Source organism: Anabrus simplex, chromosome 1 (genome assembly GCF_040414725.1).
Source record: "Anabrus simplex isolate iqAnaSimp1 chromosome 1, ASM4041472v1, whole genome shotgun sequence".
NCBI lineage: Eukaryota > Metazoa > Arthropoda > Insecta > Orthoptera > Tettigoniidae > Anabrus > Anabrus simplex.
In genome coordinates, this window is record NC_090265.1 from 1238613334 (window position 1) to 1238630721 (window position 17388).

A 17388-nucleotide genomic window follows, 5' to 3' on the forward strand; every position below is an offset into this window, starting at 1 on the left:
AGTTGTGTTATTAGAATTGTGAAGTAATCACAGTGTGCATTAATTTTTCATTTACTTGAATTATTTTGGGAATATAAGTTGAAACTGTATTCAACTTTCTTGTTGGTTTATGATCCTACAATTCAATGGTATTAATTGTATCATAAACCTAAGATCATGATCTTAATAGGTATCATCTGATATGAGAATAATTATTTCATTAATCACACTGTTCCTAAGGAAAATTGATTCTCCTGCTAAATTCAAGGTAAAACTTATCTTGTGGTTGCTAATGAAGCCCTCACATTCATTTAAAGTAATTTATAAACTTTGTGGGCTGTGTTGTGATATCAGTTCATATAAAATAAGAGTTTTGTCTGTACATTGCTCAGAATTTGAAAAAAAATGGTATTTCTGTATCGTTCATGTCCACAGTAACAAGGAAATGCATTTTTTTCTTTTCCGTAATTTCTGGCTGTCTGTCTGTCTGTATGTATGTATGTATGTATGTACACACATCAGTTGAAAACGGCTGAAGAGAATTTAATGAAAATCGGTATGTAAAGTCGGGGGATGAGCCACTACAATCTAGGCTATAAATCATTTTATTCACGCTGAGTGAAATGGTAGTTTAGGGGAAGGCCTAAAATTTAATTCTCAAATATTTATATTTTAAGTGGTCGTGTCGATAAATACTACATAACTAAAGTTACGTAGAATTAAATTTCCGATCATTTATGTCTTATACAATTTTACCGTACCGGCTATGATAACACTGATATTCATGAATTTCGATTTTTGTTGCTAAGTCCTACATCAACGCCGAGCCATGAGAAAATGGGTGAACAGAATTTAATGAAAATCGGTATATAGAGTTGGGAAGAAAAAACTGTAGTCTAAGCTATAAACAATTTTACTGAACCGGGGTGAAATAGTAGTTTAGGGGTAGGCGCCTAAAATTTAATTTTTAAATACCTTCGTTATGGCTCCTATAGAAAAGTACTACATAACAAAAGTTATAGAGAATACAATTTCCGATCATTTATGTTATATTCAGTTTTATTCTACCGACTGTGATACGAGTAGTATTTCAGAGTCGGAAGAAAACTAAATGCGAAGGCCTACAATATCGAAAGCGCCTAACAATGATCAACAATAACATTACATTGACCATTGTTTGTTGTGATGTTCTTTGCCTCTTATCGTGCCTTCAACTCCGATAGATGGGATTACTGTTGTGTACCGAGTATAACAGCCTGACTCAATATTGGCGGGAAAGAGCTGGGGAGTTAGAAAACTTTTTTCTTTAGCATGCCATTCCTCTGGTTCATACATTGTCGGATACTGCTGGTACGTAACACAGCGGTTCATCAGTATTCCAGCTATTCGTTCCCTACTCTGACGCGCTGTTTTGAATGAGCAGTGTGCAGATTTGACAGAGGCTCACTTAGTAATAGTAGTATGACCTGGTCTAGAATTACAATTTAGGCCTATTCCAAATTATAGTACTACAATTCACTAAATAATTCAACCCTGAAAAGAGAAGTTACTTAAGAAAAGCGTCTTCCTCTTCACTTTTATAAAATTCTACATTCATTTTGTTCCAAATTAGCAGTGAAGAGAGGTTTTCTCCTCTGGTTTGGAGGAAAAATTTGCCTCCAGGTCAGTTAGATTTTTCCGCCACCATTGTAGTGAAATGAGATTTTCCGACTCAACGGGTACTCCTAGGAAAGAGATTAGTGAAAGGGCATAGATTTGTCCTCCTGGGATTCCCTGCTATTCGACCCCCCCCCCCTCCCCGACGAAAAAAGACAAAGAGTGTTCACGGATCAAGGCTGTGCGGCTTGGCCATTCCAGCTCTGGAACTTTGGACTGTTAGATCAGCAGTGTAGTACTGTTCGTTAAAAGTGAGAAAATGTGTGGTTTTTAATTTGATCGAGTATTTCATATTACTTTCAATCGCGCCATTCCTACTGACGTCATTGTAATGACCCATGTTCATTTCACTCGGGAAAACCACTAAGGCAGTCTTTCTGAGAATATAAAAAAGCAGGTGGAGAGTGAGTGTCTGCCATTATAATGAAAACTCCCCAGCCTGATTGTGACCGATAGTAGGCAAGCAACCGAGCTCGATAGCTGCAGTCGCTTAAGTGAGGCCAGTATCCTGTAATCGGAAGATAGTGAGTTCGAGCCCCACTGTCGGCAGCCCTGAAGATGGTTTTCTGTGGTTTCCCATTTTCACAATAGGCAAATGCCAGAGCTGTACCTTAATTAAAGCCGCGGCCACTTCCTTCCACTTCCTAGGCCTTTCCTATCCCATCGTCGCCATAAGACCTATCTGTGTCGGTGCGACGTAAAACAAACAGCAAAAAAAATAGGCAAGCAGACCTACCATCACAACGAAAATTCCCTAACCCAGTCTTCATATGAGAAAAGACGTTTGGTGACTTCCCCGTCGCGTTTCTAGGGTAACGTTTCTATGCTATATAATACAATCTTGCTCACAAGGTGTACACTACTTAACATAGAATTCTGTATACAGTGTAGAATTCCGTAGCGAAGCACGGGTACATCAGCTAGTCAGTTCACTATACCTGACATTGACCAAATTGAGTGTTATAATTTAATTAAATGATTCATTCCAGTTGTTTATCAAGCCCGTACTAATTTTTATTTTTCATTTTACCCCTTCCTTGTTTAATTGTGTGTCATATTAATACCCTTGTTTTTACTATTGTATCATTCATTAAATATTTTTCTTGTACCCTCACTGAGTCTGTTTTATTCAATCCTTTATTGGTCAACCACTGTTTGTCGAGTGTTGCTTAGGCCTTGTTCGACACTCCTTTCAGGATTTTTTCTTGGCCCTCTTTCATATTTTCTAACTTCATTATAAAATGCTGTGACCAAGGTAAGTTATTTAATTGGTGTTTATGTTTAACTACCTTTCTCTGATTAATTTCCCTTATTGTGTTTGGTATTTCTTGTGTGTCTTTACCCATCAAACTTATCACCTTCTTGCTTTCTTGCCGTACAGGTGAGACATCAAGTAGTGTGTATCTTACTGGGAAGATCAAGAGCAGAAGCCAACATCTTAACCACCAAGCCCTGGAAATAAACTTGATGGTGCCTATCTGCAGAATATACTGCTGGATATACTATAGATCTACATACCTGTTCTTATAGTAGTTAGAAAATAGTAAACGAATACTACTGACTAGGAAATAATTGATCTTCCAGAAACTTAATATCTCCATAGTCTTGTTTGGCACACTGATCTCCTTCTATTTCTACCACTTTTCCCAAACCTGTGGGGTGTGGGTGCAAACTGTGTTGCACATGTGGATTTGGTCCAGTTTTACAGCCAGATACCCTTACTGACGCCATCTGTATATGGAGGGATGTAATCACTATTGTGTGTTTCTGTGGTGGTTGGTAGTGTGGGGTGTTGTCTGAATGTGAAGAGGAAAGTGTTGGGACAAACACAAATATCCAGTCCCTGGGCCAGAAGAATTAATCAGAGGCAATTAAAATCCCCGACCTGACCAGGAATCAAACCCGGGACCCTCTGAACTGAAGGCCTGTTTAACACATTGATAATATTATAAATTTTTAAAAACTAAGCAGAATCCTTGTATTCATTTATTTCAAATGACGTAAAGGTGGACGAATATTCACTCTGAAACTTACCTGGGGATTTTTTAATTTTTATTTTTATTTTACATTTTTTGATGTTCTGAACTCTGCTTTTCATTACCACTAATGTTTATCTTATTGTTACTAGCAGAAAAATAAACAAAATTTAATATTTGCATCCTTAATTTTATATTAAATCTTATCCATATTACAAAATTTGATACATTTATATAGAACAATAAAATAAAGGCATGCTTAGTAAACAACAATGAGGAAATACTGGACAGGTGTTTTTCTTTTAACATCCTCCAAAAACAAACCAAAATTCAAGCAGTAATATGGTGGGGAAATTTGAGAAATATCTTCCTGGTATTGTTTGATAATGGCTCGGTGCTTTTCAAACATGACAAACGTGAAAAAAGTCTTTGTTTGGAGTGACTTGCTGGGTAACATGCTTGCTTCAGAAACACATTTTGGAGTAAATAACAACTCAATATGGATTACATGCACTTTTCCTTGCCCACTTCCATCGTCTGTTTATCAAGTTTGTTACATATAAGGCTCTTTCATTTTAAGTGAAGGAGGAAGTGATAAATCATCCAGTGATAATATGCAAGGAAAGGGCCAAAACACTGTGAATGGGTTGTGTTCACAGATAATACAGCAATGACAATTGCATGCAGTGTCCTGAGCCTTGGTTAGGGAGGGCAGTGGATACACACCAGAGAGCTGACAGGGGTGTTAACTGGCGAGACAGCTCCGATGGTACTGGTCTCTGCTGCATCCTTCTCGCAACTCTATAAGAATGTTATCGATTTATATTATTGATAAGCCATGTTAAGACAGAAACCACACATTTCCTAATTTAATGAAGTATGATGTAGAACCTATGAAGCAGTCATTCCTGTCAGCTGGCTCTATTTGCTACCAATATGCTGTCAGGTGAACTTTCTATTTGATTAAATGGCACATGCATCTTTAAAATGATGAATTATTCTGGCATATCTATGAATATATATTATTATAAGTTACACTTACTTTTGATCTTTTGAGTTAGCTGATGAGAAAAAGGAAGGTCTCATTCAATCAAGTTATATATCAGCTCTATACTCACCTCAGTTCAATAAACAGACGTACTAGTCTTTCCTTTAAATTTAAATAATGATTTTCTATGTATACTTTAATTTACTTTTGCTTCATAGTAATATTTAAGAACTAACCTGATATCTGGTAGAGCATGAAGATAATTATGGAATGTCTTTGTCCTCTCCTTTAAATCGTTCCCTCTACGCACATGAACAGTTATTGTGTCTATTCTTCGCGATCCTATCCACTTTATTAGTGACCTATATTTTAAACATATTCGTACACTTGAAGTTGGTCATTCCTTTTGATTATAATATAAAAACCTTTAGTGGTACATGATAGGTAAGTTATAATAATGTTATTAGTTTTATGTCTCATTATTTTATACAGTGTACGGAGGTATCAAGGAGATTTAAATCTTGTCCTACAGGAGTTCTTTTATGTGCTGATTAATCTACCAACAAGAGACTGGCGTATCTAAATACCACCAGACTGAGCTGGGATCAAGAATGCCAACTTGTGCACTCCATTCCCTGAGTCACTCAACCCAGCAAAGATATGTGACACATCTGCCTCATCTAACACTTAACTGCCTTTCTCCTCATTCCACAATCCTCACATCGAGACTGATGATCCGATAAGAATGGCCTACTCAATAGGAGTGGATTCCCTTTCCAAGGTGAACTTGAACTCATTAACAGGAGTGAAATTTAGTACACTGATCATGTGATACCTGTGATACCCATGACTATGCTGAATCAACTGTCAGAAGGCTTTGACCTAAGATGGTTGTTGTGATGAGAGGCTTCTATTGATTGACAAAAATTGATGAAAATAAATGAATTCACAGAACCTATGAAAAGAATGTGCATAAGTATAGGGCTAAATAAAAACAAACTTTTTATTAACTTTAATCCATGTTGTTATTAACATTAGTTTATTGATTTCCATTTACAGGGTTATTCGCTTGCACTAATACATTAAATACTAAGGAATTAAAGAATACGAGTGAGTAAGGCAGATATAGGGTTTCATCCAATATATTTTTGATTCAGATTATTTTCAATTACACTTATCAGAGTCAGTGTCTATATATACATTTAGGGGTACCAGCATGAAAGATGTCCCTAGCAGGAGCAGCAACAGAAACAAAAATAGTTTTACATGACTGTTAATGTCAAGATCATATAGCCAACAACAGAAACAACTTTCCTCTAATTATCAGTCCTTGTAGCCACAAAGTTCTTTTTTTTTTTTCTATTTGGTTTATGTTGCACTGACACAGATAGATCTTATGGCAATGATGGGATAGGAAAGAGCTAGAAGTGGGAAGGAAGTGGCTCTGGCCTTAATTAATTTGCCTGGTATGAAAATGGAAAACCACTGAAAATCATCTTCAGGGCTGCCGGTTCGAACCCACTATCTCCCAGATGCAAGCTCACAGCTGTGTGCCCCTAACCACATGGCCAACTCGCCCAGTCCACAGAGTTCTAGTGAGGCCAGTGCTGTCATATGCTTTTTAGTCTTGGATTCTGTGAAAATCTTATGAAAGATGCCTGGGAATATTTTAAAGGAAAATATTAAAGTATATTTATGGATCATTTGAAGAACATGGGGTATGGAGTAGAAGATACAACTTTGAACTTTACGAACAGTTTAATGAACCAGACATTATTGCACCCATAAAAGTTAAAGGGTTGGAATGAGTTAGGTACTTCCTGCATATGATCAACAACAGAATGGTCAAGAAGATCTTCAATCTCATGCCAGAAGGAGCTAGGAAAGTTAGAAGATCTAAGCTGGGGTGGAAAAAATGTGTGAGGCAAGACGTATGGGCTCTGGGAGTTCAAAATTAAGAAGCCTGGCTTTAATTAGAGTAATGGGGAACACATCTGAAGAAGGCCAGGATCTACATAGAGCTGTTTAGCCAATGATGATGATGATGATGATGATAATGATGATGATAATAATAATTTTGTGTGGCTATTTCTAGCCGAGTGCAGCCCTTGTGAGACAGACCCTCCGATGACGGTAGGCAGCATCTGCCATGTGTAGGTAACTGCGTGTTATTGTGGTAGAGGATAGTGTTGTGTGTGGTGGGTGAGTTGCAGGGATGTTGGGGACAGCACATTGGAATTAACCAATGAAGGTTAAAATCCCCAACCCGGCCGGGAATCAAACCTGGGACCCTCTGAATCGAAGGCCAGTACGCTGACAATTCAGCCAATGAGTTGGACATGATGATGATGATGATGATGATGATGATGATGATGGTGCCATAGAATATGTATGAAATGGTGCAGCCAACTTAAAGGTTATAATGGTACACATCATTACTTTTAAGAAGCAATGATTTTTGCCATATTTTTAGGAGATGAGGAGCAATAAGGAAAGATTACAACAGGCCACTTATTTTAATGTGACTTGTATTTTAAAGTAACTTGCTAATTTATTTGTTATTCACTAATCGGCCAACTAGGGAACACTCTAAGTTTCATTATACATTCTGGCATTTATTCAATTTTCATTTGATCCAGCAGGTTCTCATTAGATCACGGTGTTGAGCACATGTTCATCTGACGACTTTGTACCAGTTATCCATTTCTCATCCCGGAAAGTCCCAAAAGTCATGATGCCTGTTCTGAAAAGGTCTTGTTTGTGCGAGTCATCTGGTTGTAGGACCATTTCTTCAAGGTCTTTCTTGACACTAATGTTCCAGGGAACTGTTTTTTGTTTGAGTCAAAATAATTAAAAATGCATTTTGTCCATTAAAAGTCATCCATTCATCATAGGTGACCACAGAACCTAGTCTTCCCATGCAGTTATTTAAGAAAAGATTAGGTATACTTTTTTTTGCTACTTGCCTTACGTCGCACCAACACAGATAGGTCTTATGGCGATGATGGGATAAGAAAGGGCTAGGACTGGGATAGAAGCAGCCATGGCCTTACTAAGGCCTGGTGTGAAAATGGGAAACCAAGGAAAACCATCTTAAGGGCTGCCGACAGTGGGGTTCGAACCCACTATCTCCCGGATGCAAGCTCATAGCTGCACGCCCCTAACCGCACGGCCAACTCACCCGGTGACTAGGTAAACAACAGATAGGGGATCTACCACCTGGGTGACTGCCCTAAATGCTGTTCAGTGGTGATTAATTGATTGGTTGATAGACTGATGATATTTTCAAGTGAGCCCTGCATTTACATATTGTGTCCATGATCTTCTCTATGATAGAAGAGATTTCTTGTCTGGATTTTCTTATGTAGATCCCGTTTTTGTAGTTTGGGCCAAGTATTTTGTGGAGAATCATTCTCTCTTTTTGCTCTAACTTAACGAGTGCACATTTCTATGAGAAGTTAAGGCATTCCGACACATAGAGAGATACATGCTTGATGGCAGAGTTGTAGTGATGAATTTTGGTATTTACAGAAAAGCACATTTTGTTGTATGTTCCAGGTGGTTTGGAAAGCTACTTCAGTTGTTTTGCTCTAGGTGCTAAAGCCTCTGTATGTAGTCTATTTGATTAGATCCACTCCAGTCATGTTTTCTTTGATGTTTGACATTACTCCCGCCTTTTCAGAGGATATCTGCAAGCATGTTTGCTCTGCTACTTCTTTCAGGACATTAATTTCGTCTTCATCCAAATTCTTAAAGGTCCGAACAAGTTTCTATCTTGTAGTATCTGACGCCATTCGTGTAATACTTTCTCCAGTACCGTATGCAGTTGAACAAGAGTGGTGAGAGTCCATCTCCCTGCCTAACACCCATTTTAATTTTAATTTCAAAAAGTGCAGAGAAGCATCCTTGGAATTTTTTTTTTTTGCTAGGGGCTTTACGTCGCACCGACACAGATAGGTCTTATGGCGACGATGGGATAGGAAAGGCCTAGGAGTTGGAAGGAAGCGGCCGTGGCCTTAATTAAGCTACAGCTCCAGCATTTGCCTGGTGTGAAAATGGGACACCACGGAAAACCATTTTCAGGGCTGCCGATAGTGGGATTCGAACCTACTATCTCCCGGATGCAAGCTCACAGCCGCGCGCCTCTACGCGCACCTTGGAATTTTACTTTGGTGATGGTATTTGTTAGGGGTGGTCATATTACCACTAGCAGTTTTTTTGCCAACTCCCATTTCTGCAATTATTTGAAGCAACACATTGCAGTCAATGGAGTGGTACACCTTTCTGAAGTCTACAAGTTGTACACATGTATGTTCATTCTCCCAACATATGATATTTTGTTATCATTTTAAGATTGTAGATTTGCTCTGCAGCTGATCATCTTTTCCAAAAACCTCTTTGGTATTCTCCAAGTGAGCATTGAACATGCTGTTCTAATCATTCTAGGATGGATAACAATAGAATCTTGTATGTTACTGAGAATAATGAGATATCATGATATTTACATCCACAACCATTAAAAATATTTCTCAGTCAAAGTGAGCTGCTAAACAAAACTCTTATCATAGTTTGCATTCTAAATGGTACTAAATTCTGTCAGCTTTACAAGGTATAAATGACAATACCTTATCTTAATATGATCAGGCCCAGAGTCTCATGCACCACTAAAAGGATTCTCCTCCATTAGTTCCTGTTTCTTGCCTTTGGTTGCCAGTTAGTCAGCATAATGCCAATACAGAGCAGAGCTTGCAAAGTCCATCATTCCACCTATTCTGCAGCCTACCTACTGGTCTCTTTCCTTGAGGAATGAAATGCGTCAGAATAACAGGCTATCAGTTGCTGCTCATTAATGTGGCAAGTCCAATCCCCACAGGTTATCTGCTCTGCATCAGGCTGATGATACTCTTATCACTGTAGGAATCCTTCAGTTCCTTTAGCTCATGATTATATCAAATACATTACAACTTATAAATTTCATTGCTGGTACTGTATTAACATTAACAATATTAAACTTAATTTTTAGAAAGAATTTATTGTGAGGTACAACCTATTCAATACTTAATATCTACTATTCACAATCAAATAGTCATGCTTAAACTAGTACATGTTTTGGCCTCTTTATGGCCATCTTCAGCTAGGTTCAAAAAGTTTTTATTCATAGGATGTTATAAGTAGAATAAACGTACACATTAAAAACCACGGTATGAGTTCAAATAGGTAATTACATTGTTTTATAAAAATTGTATAAAAAGCTTATTTGTTTGAAAAGTATCATGGCTTAATGCTTTTTGGAGTTGTGTGCATCTGTTGTGCCATCTGTAAAAATGAGAGAAGCAAGATGCCAGTCCTGTGCTTTAACCGACTGATACACGCACCCAGAGAAATAAATGTAGGTTAATAAACTGAAGTTAGTACAGAAAGATGTTTAAGTTATTTCTGTCAACAAATAACATGTTTTAAGGAGAAATATGAGATAATTAACCTCTCTTAACACTAAGAGTAGGAGAAAGAACTGGAGGAACAGCACTTAAAACAGAGTTGCTCATGCTGGGCTATTCGTCTCGCAGGCACACACAGCATACAAGTGGGTGGGCGAGCAGGCAAGTGATCAGTGCGTACACTTCAGCGACAGCAATGTTGTGTATGTCACAGGCCATGAAGATCAATGAACGGTGAATGTTCATTTGAGTATTAAGGGGATAGTGTTATTTTTAAATTTCCAGTGGATAGAGAAACAGGTGATTTTCAGTATCATTTGCATTATAAAAATTAGTTATTTCTGTTCTGTTTACACATATTGACTGGATAAATAAGGAGTTTACTGGTACCTCAAAACATTTGTGTACTCTATGCAATGAATTACAATTTTTGCTATGATATTTTAACACATTCACGTCCTATCCGAGTTATTGCCTATATCGCGTGTCCATGCTCTGGACCATATCCAAGTTAGCACGGATAAGCGCAACATTGAATTGTAGCTGTTCGTATGCAGCTATGGTTTATTTTTGTCACAAATATCTGCAACAGAGATGAAGGTTATGCCCTTATGAATGCTTCTACCTGCTTCTGCTCACCGGAAATCACATGGCCTTGGAGAATTTCCCTTTCAATTCATTTTTTCATTCCGTTTCTGAACAAAGGCTAGTGATGGCCAAGCTAGCTGTGTAGTTGGTTTGCGATTGCACAAGCGTGTGTATAGTCACATTCTGAAGTAGGGACAATATAAGTGTTGACAAAATTGCTGACATCCTATTCAATGAAGACTAAGGTGATGAACTACTTCCTGAACTAAGTGAAAGTGACAGTGATGACAGTGAAGAAGATTCTACTGGACATGTGACAGAAAGCACAGTACCTGAAAGAGTAATATTAGCTACCACACCTTCCAGAGATACTCGAGGACTTCTTTAAGATATGTGCAAAATTTTGTTTCCATATCTTGTTTAGTTTAGAACTTATTGTGAAAATAATGTGTTGTTGTTTGGTGTGCCACTAACAGCTGGAATACCTGAGCCAGCCATTTAAATAGCCCACTCAGATGAATGTATTAAGATGGGGTATACTTTAGAAACATTCATCATATAATAAGGAGTAAAGCAGATAAGCTGTGGTTTGTTGCTGCTTGAGTATAAATGATCTGATAAACTGATAAAAGTCATGTTTACTTGAAATAACATTAGTTAGTTATTTATTTGAAGATATATTGTATACTAGCAAGATACCCGTGCTTCGCTACGGTATTATACTGAAATTTATATTTGAATGCTTATTGTTTTAGATATGTAATTCGCCGAAATTCGCGATCTGACTCGTTTTCAGCGAGAATCCACCAAAATTCCCGATCTGACTCGTTTTCTATTAAATTACGGCATGTTTCCTCCCATTTTTCAATCTTCCTTTCCAGCAATCGATTTCGTATTTCCCGGGCTAGGCTCAGGTATTCCTCCCGGTCAGTTGGGTCCCTAAATCTTTGCCATATTTTCCTATAATCATTTTTAATATGGATAAAATCCTTCAGGAGAACTGGCGTGGTGTCATATTGGGTGCCTTGGCGGCACTAAACCCGCGGCCGGGCTGCATTCTTAGTCATTACCAGTCCAGGAGCCATTTCCAGCGCAGTCCGCACAACTGACGACGGTCCGGAACATTATTATTATTATTATTATTATTATTATTATTATTATTATTATTATTATTATTATTATTATGTGTTGCTGTAATGGCTGATGACAGGGAAAACCGGAGTATCTGGAGAAAAACCTGTCCCGCCTCCGTTTTGTCCAGCACGAATGACACATGTAGTGACCGGGATTTGAACCACGGAACCCAGCTGTGAGAGGCCGGCGCACTGCCGCCTGAGCAACGGATGATCCTTATAAGTACATTAAGAACAGTAAAATCAATAGGTTTCACCTCCTTCTACACCTCACCGCCACCCACTCCCTACCAAAAGAAATTAAAAGAAGGCTTGTTTTTTTTATGTTTAAGGGAGATTCCAAACACCAATGTTCATGTCTGTTACCTTCAGTTTTGAGATATAAGTATCCCCATAAAAATAATTTATTTTTTCACTTCATTTCGCACTACTCCCCCCTCCCCCCCACTAAGTGAATATTCCCACAAAAAATACTTGTTTCTTTAATAGTAAAGGATCTTCTAAATACCAATTATCACGACTCTAACTTCTTCAGTTTTTGATTTATGTGTCCTCCTGAAAGGAATTCAACTCCTTTACACTCCCGCCCTCCAAGATGGTTTCCTCCCAAAAACGCATTTTTCTTTGTTTTTAAAGGAGATCCAAATACGAATTTTCACGTCTGTAACAGCTTTAGTTTTTATTAGATGTATGTATTCTCATACAATTAAGTCAATTAAATTTTCAATTATTTCACCAACCCCCCCACCCATTTATTGGATTTTCCGAGAATACGTGTTTCTTTACTTTTAAAGCAGATTGCAAGTTTCAACTTTCACGTCTGTAACATCTTCATTTTTGAGATATCAGTAGCCTAATTAAAAGAATTCAACACCATTTTCAGTCACATTTACCCCCCCCTCCACCCAAGTGGCATTTCCGAAAACTAAAAATACACGTTTCTTTATGTTTATTAGAGATAAAAAATACCATTTTTAACTTCTGTAACATGCTAAGTTTTTTTTAGATATACTGTAAAAATTCTCATTTTAAAATTTCTCCCCTTTTGAGTTCCCCTTAAGTGGAGTTTCCAAAAACAAATCACCTATGTTTCTTTACATTTACAGGAGATTCCAAACACCCACTTTTTATGTCTGTAACATTTTACGTTTCCAAGATATTCTGTAGATATAGTCTTTCAAAAAATTCACTCCAATTTGGCACTCCTGTTTAACCGCCATTAATTGGATTTTCCAAAAATTAAAAAAAATACATGTTTCTTTATTTATAAAGGAGATCCCATATACAAATTTTCAGTTCTGTAATATCTTTCGTTTCTGAGATATATGTATCCTCATTAAAGGCATTCAACCCATTTTTCACCCTTTTACACCCCACCTATTGCAATTTACAGCAAACAAAAAAATACGTGTTCCTTTATTTTTAGAGGAGATTCTAACTACCAATTTTTACATCTGTAAATTTTAAAGTTCTAAGATGTAGACGCACTCATTTTAAAAAATTCACCCCCCACCCCTTTTCACCCTCCAATATTTGGAATATTCAAAAACGAAAAAATACGCGTTTCTTTACTTTTAAAGTAGATCCCAAATACCAATTTTCAGGTCTGTAATATCTTCAGGTTCTGAAATATAAGTAGCCTCATTTAAGGCATTCAACTCATTATTCATCCTTTTACACCTTTCCTATTGGGATTTTCCGAAAACAAAAGAATACGCGTTTCTTTGAAAAGAGATTCTAAATACCAATTTTTACATCTACAAACTTTAAAAGTTTTGAGATATAGATACACTCATTTTAAAAAATCACCCCCTTTTCAACCCCCCCATTAATTGGATTTTCCAAAAAAATACGTGTTTCTTTATTTTAAAGGAGATCCCAAACACCAATTTTCAGGTCTGTAATATCTTCAGGTTCTGAAATATAAGTAGACTCATGAAAGGCATTGGACAACTTTTTCAAACTTTTCCACCCTTCCTATTAGAATTTTCCGAAAACAAAATATACATGTTTCTTTATTTTTAAAGGATATTCTAAATACCAATTTTATCTATAACCTTTAAAAGTTTAGAGATATAGATACACTCATTTTAAAATATTACCCCCTATTCACCCCCCCTTTAATTGGATTTTCCTGAAACAAAAAAATACGTGTTTCTTTATTTTTAAAAGAGATCCCAAACACCAATTTTCAGGTCTGTAATATCTTCATTTTCTGAGATATAAGTAGCCTCATTAAAGGCATTTAACCCATTTTTCACCGCTTTTCACTCCTCCTATTGCGATTTTCCGAAAACGAAAAAATACGTGTTTCTTTATTTTTAATGAAGATTCTAAATGCCAATTTTTACATCTGCAAACTTTAAAAGTTTAGAGATATAGATACACTCATTTTAAAATATTACCCCCTATTCACCCCCCCCCCCCCATTAAATGGATTTTCCAAAAACAAAAAAATACGTGTTTCTTTATTTTTAAAAGAGATCAAAAGTACCAATTTTCAGGTCTGTAATATCTTCAGTTTCTGAGATATAAGTACCGGTATCCTGATTAAAGGCATTCAACCCATTTTTCCCCATTTTCACCCTTTTCACCCCTCCTATTGGGATTTTCTGAAAACAAAAAAATACGTGTTTCCTTATTTTTAAAGAAGATTCTAAATACCAATTTTTACATCTGTAAACTTTTAAAGTTTTGAGATATAGATACACTCATTTTAAAATTTCACCCCCCTTTTCACCCCCTTAGCGAAGGAATATCCAAAAATCCTCTCTTAGCGAGCACTTACATCTTAATATGAATATATCCTCAAAATTTCATTTCTTTATGTCCAGTAGTTTTGGCTCGGCGATGATGAATCAGTCAGTCAGTCAGTCAGGACAAGTTATTTTATATATATAGATCTACTAGTTGTACCTGGATAGTGCAGTAAATATCTGTGTCTTCACTAGTGATGAAATTACACAGAAGCTAGGAATTATCAATGGATGTCTGATGATAAGTTTTAAATACTATTTTCAGAAACTCAATGAACGGGGAAAGTCTCCTCACCACTCCTGTTCTGTGCCGAGTGTTTTCTTTCTCTCTTGCTTGACTGTGATGTGCTCTTGGTATATAACCTACCTGCATTTCAGACAAATGAACGGGCTGCGTTGGGCTAACCTCAAACGGGTGCCTAGCTGAGCAACCCTGACTTGAAAGATTTAAAGATAAACAAGACCATGAAATGTATGAAAATTAATATTCCTCAAACCCATCAAGCATTATATCATTGGAGTCAGAAGAGAACAAGAACTGACCAAGGGAAATCAGAAAATGAAAGAGGAAAAGGAGCCTGGCACAAGTATAACCGGAAGAAGGTGTATATTGTGATAAATAAATAAATAAATAAATAAATAAATAAATAAATAAATAAATTAATTGCACACCACATAGTTTGGTTTATGTAAGGCGTCCCATGCCCTGTATACAAGCACGAGCCTATTATGTAAGCTCATATGAAAAAATTACTCCAATCCAAATCTTCATTCAATTCAGCAAATGCAAATACAGTGGTTATAGATCAAATCTGTACTCTTGCTATAGACCAGGGTGCTACAGCCTTGCTGAACCTTGGCCTGCCAAGCGACTAGTGCGCAGCCATTAGGCCTGCAGATTATAAATGAACATGTGGTCAACACAATGAATCCTTTCAACCACTGTTCTTGGCTTTCTAGACTGGGGCTGCTATCATGTCATCAAGTTGTTCCTCAATTCTTTTGATGTAGGCTGAGTGGACCCCAAACTAGCCTGACCTAGCTGGGAATCAAATCTGGCATCTCAGGGAAAGAGACAGGTTTGCTATCCCTAGACCATGGTGCCAGAATTTAGTACACCTCAGACCCATCAAGTATTATGCTGTTGGCATCAGAAGAGAACAAAAATCAACCAAGGGAACAAAAGTAGCTGGAAAAAATGTCAGACTGTAGCAGAAGCCCTGTGGTTGCCATTCCATATACTGTATCAATATTGGGAACCCTAACAGAGATGGGTGCAAAAGATGTACCCTATTGCCTTTTCAGGACAGAATAGTTGTTCGTTGCTCTAAAAGCGACATTTTACTTTTCAGTAAAGATTAATAAAAGCTCACATTTGTCTCTGTGCATGTCAAGATTTTCTTTTTATAGACAGTGTCCTCATTTTATCACCAAATCAGGAGAAGTTCATAACCAAACCATGAACAGTACCAAGTACACAAAGATTACAGTCAAGAGCTTTATTTCTTACAACTTTAGAAAGTGGAAGTTCTTGTGTAATTTTCATGCATCTTACCTCAAAATTAAGACTGTTGCATTCACAAAGTCAAATAATTTGCTACTGAATAGATACCTTTCAATATTCTCCCTTCAATAGATTTCATTATATCAAAAATGTTAGATTACTCACCTCAGTAGCACAGCCATTATTGGCAGAATGTGTGCAAGGATTGGGCCCGCAGTTGGTACAGCTTACAATCTCATTTGGGCCTGAAGTATCTCGTTTACTTTTGTCACCCTGGAAGCAATTATGTTTTTGTCTTACACAGTTGACAATAATAATATGGTATGTCACTATAATTACAAATTATGATTATTAGCTTACAATCTAACTTGTAAGTTCTTTAATTGAAACTGAATATTAATAGTGAAACGTTTTACAATAACTTTGTACAAGTTAATAAAATGGAAGAATTTTATTTTGATACATAAAATAGTACTGTATGAGTAAATGGTTCTCCTACTCCTTTTTAAAACATAAATGTCTTCAGAATACATGTTAAGAGATAGAAAAATATTCTAAATTTCATCAAGTTACAAAGGTAAACCATTTCCATTAACTTTAAATATACTTATTAGAAAAATCCTACAGGTGTAATTAACAAAAAAATTTATGGGATAATATAATTCTGTGATTCAGAATATTTATGAATATTGTGTTTCAGTAATTCATTTTACTTAGCAAATGACCTGATAGTGTTATATATCAAAAGTTCATTAGTAAGGGGGAAAAAAAAGAAAAAAGAAGAAGAAAAACTATCGCATGCATCATTACAATCAGTAGCCAAGTCTTAATATTATACTACTCTTTAAAAATGAAATGGCAATACTTCTTGCTTAGATTCCACACTAAATACCAGTTACACAACATATAATTTAACATGAAGAAAGAAAGAAAGAAAGAAAGAAAGAAAGAAAGAAGGAAAGAATAATGGGTTATGACAAGCAACATGAAATACAGAAGGACATAGATCAAATACATTCAATTTTTATTTATTTCATACTCTTAAAAGATATAAATTTGAAGCTCAAATGGGATCTAAATGTTGCCATTTGCTAAAAACGAGAGATACTCAAGTAAGCCTTTAAGAAGAATACATACAGTACACAGACTAAACTATCAGCACAAACTTTCTTGAACTCTGTCATAATTTTAGCATTTAGGACAAGTAACGATAACTTATTTCAAGGAAAGGGCTATGTTCTGAATTTCACATATCTGAATAGGTCAAGAAATTGTTAGTCAATATCCACAAATATATTACTAATCAACTTGTTCCATAACTTATGCAATAATAAAATAAACTGATGAATAATAAAAATATGACAGGTAGC

The 17388-nt window shown here is 36.4% G+C and overlaps 1 protein-coding gene across 7 annotated transcripts in view; it reads right to left on the reverse strand.

Annotated features, from left to right (window-relative positions):
* Window positions 1-17388, reverse strand: part of pHCl-1 (pH-sensitive chloride channel 1) — a 1475408-nt gene that overhangs the window by 53294 nt on the left and 1404726 nt on the right. For all 7 annotated transcript variants that reach the window (XM_068225461.1, XM_068225460.1, XM_068225459.1 and 4 more), the window contains one exon: window positions 16184-16291. In XM_068225461.1, the coding sequence (XP_068081562.1) occupies window positions 16184-16291 (108 nt within the window). The remainder of the gene's footprint in view (window positions 1-16183; window positions 16292-17388) is intronic.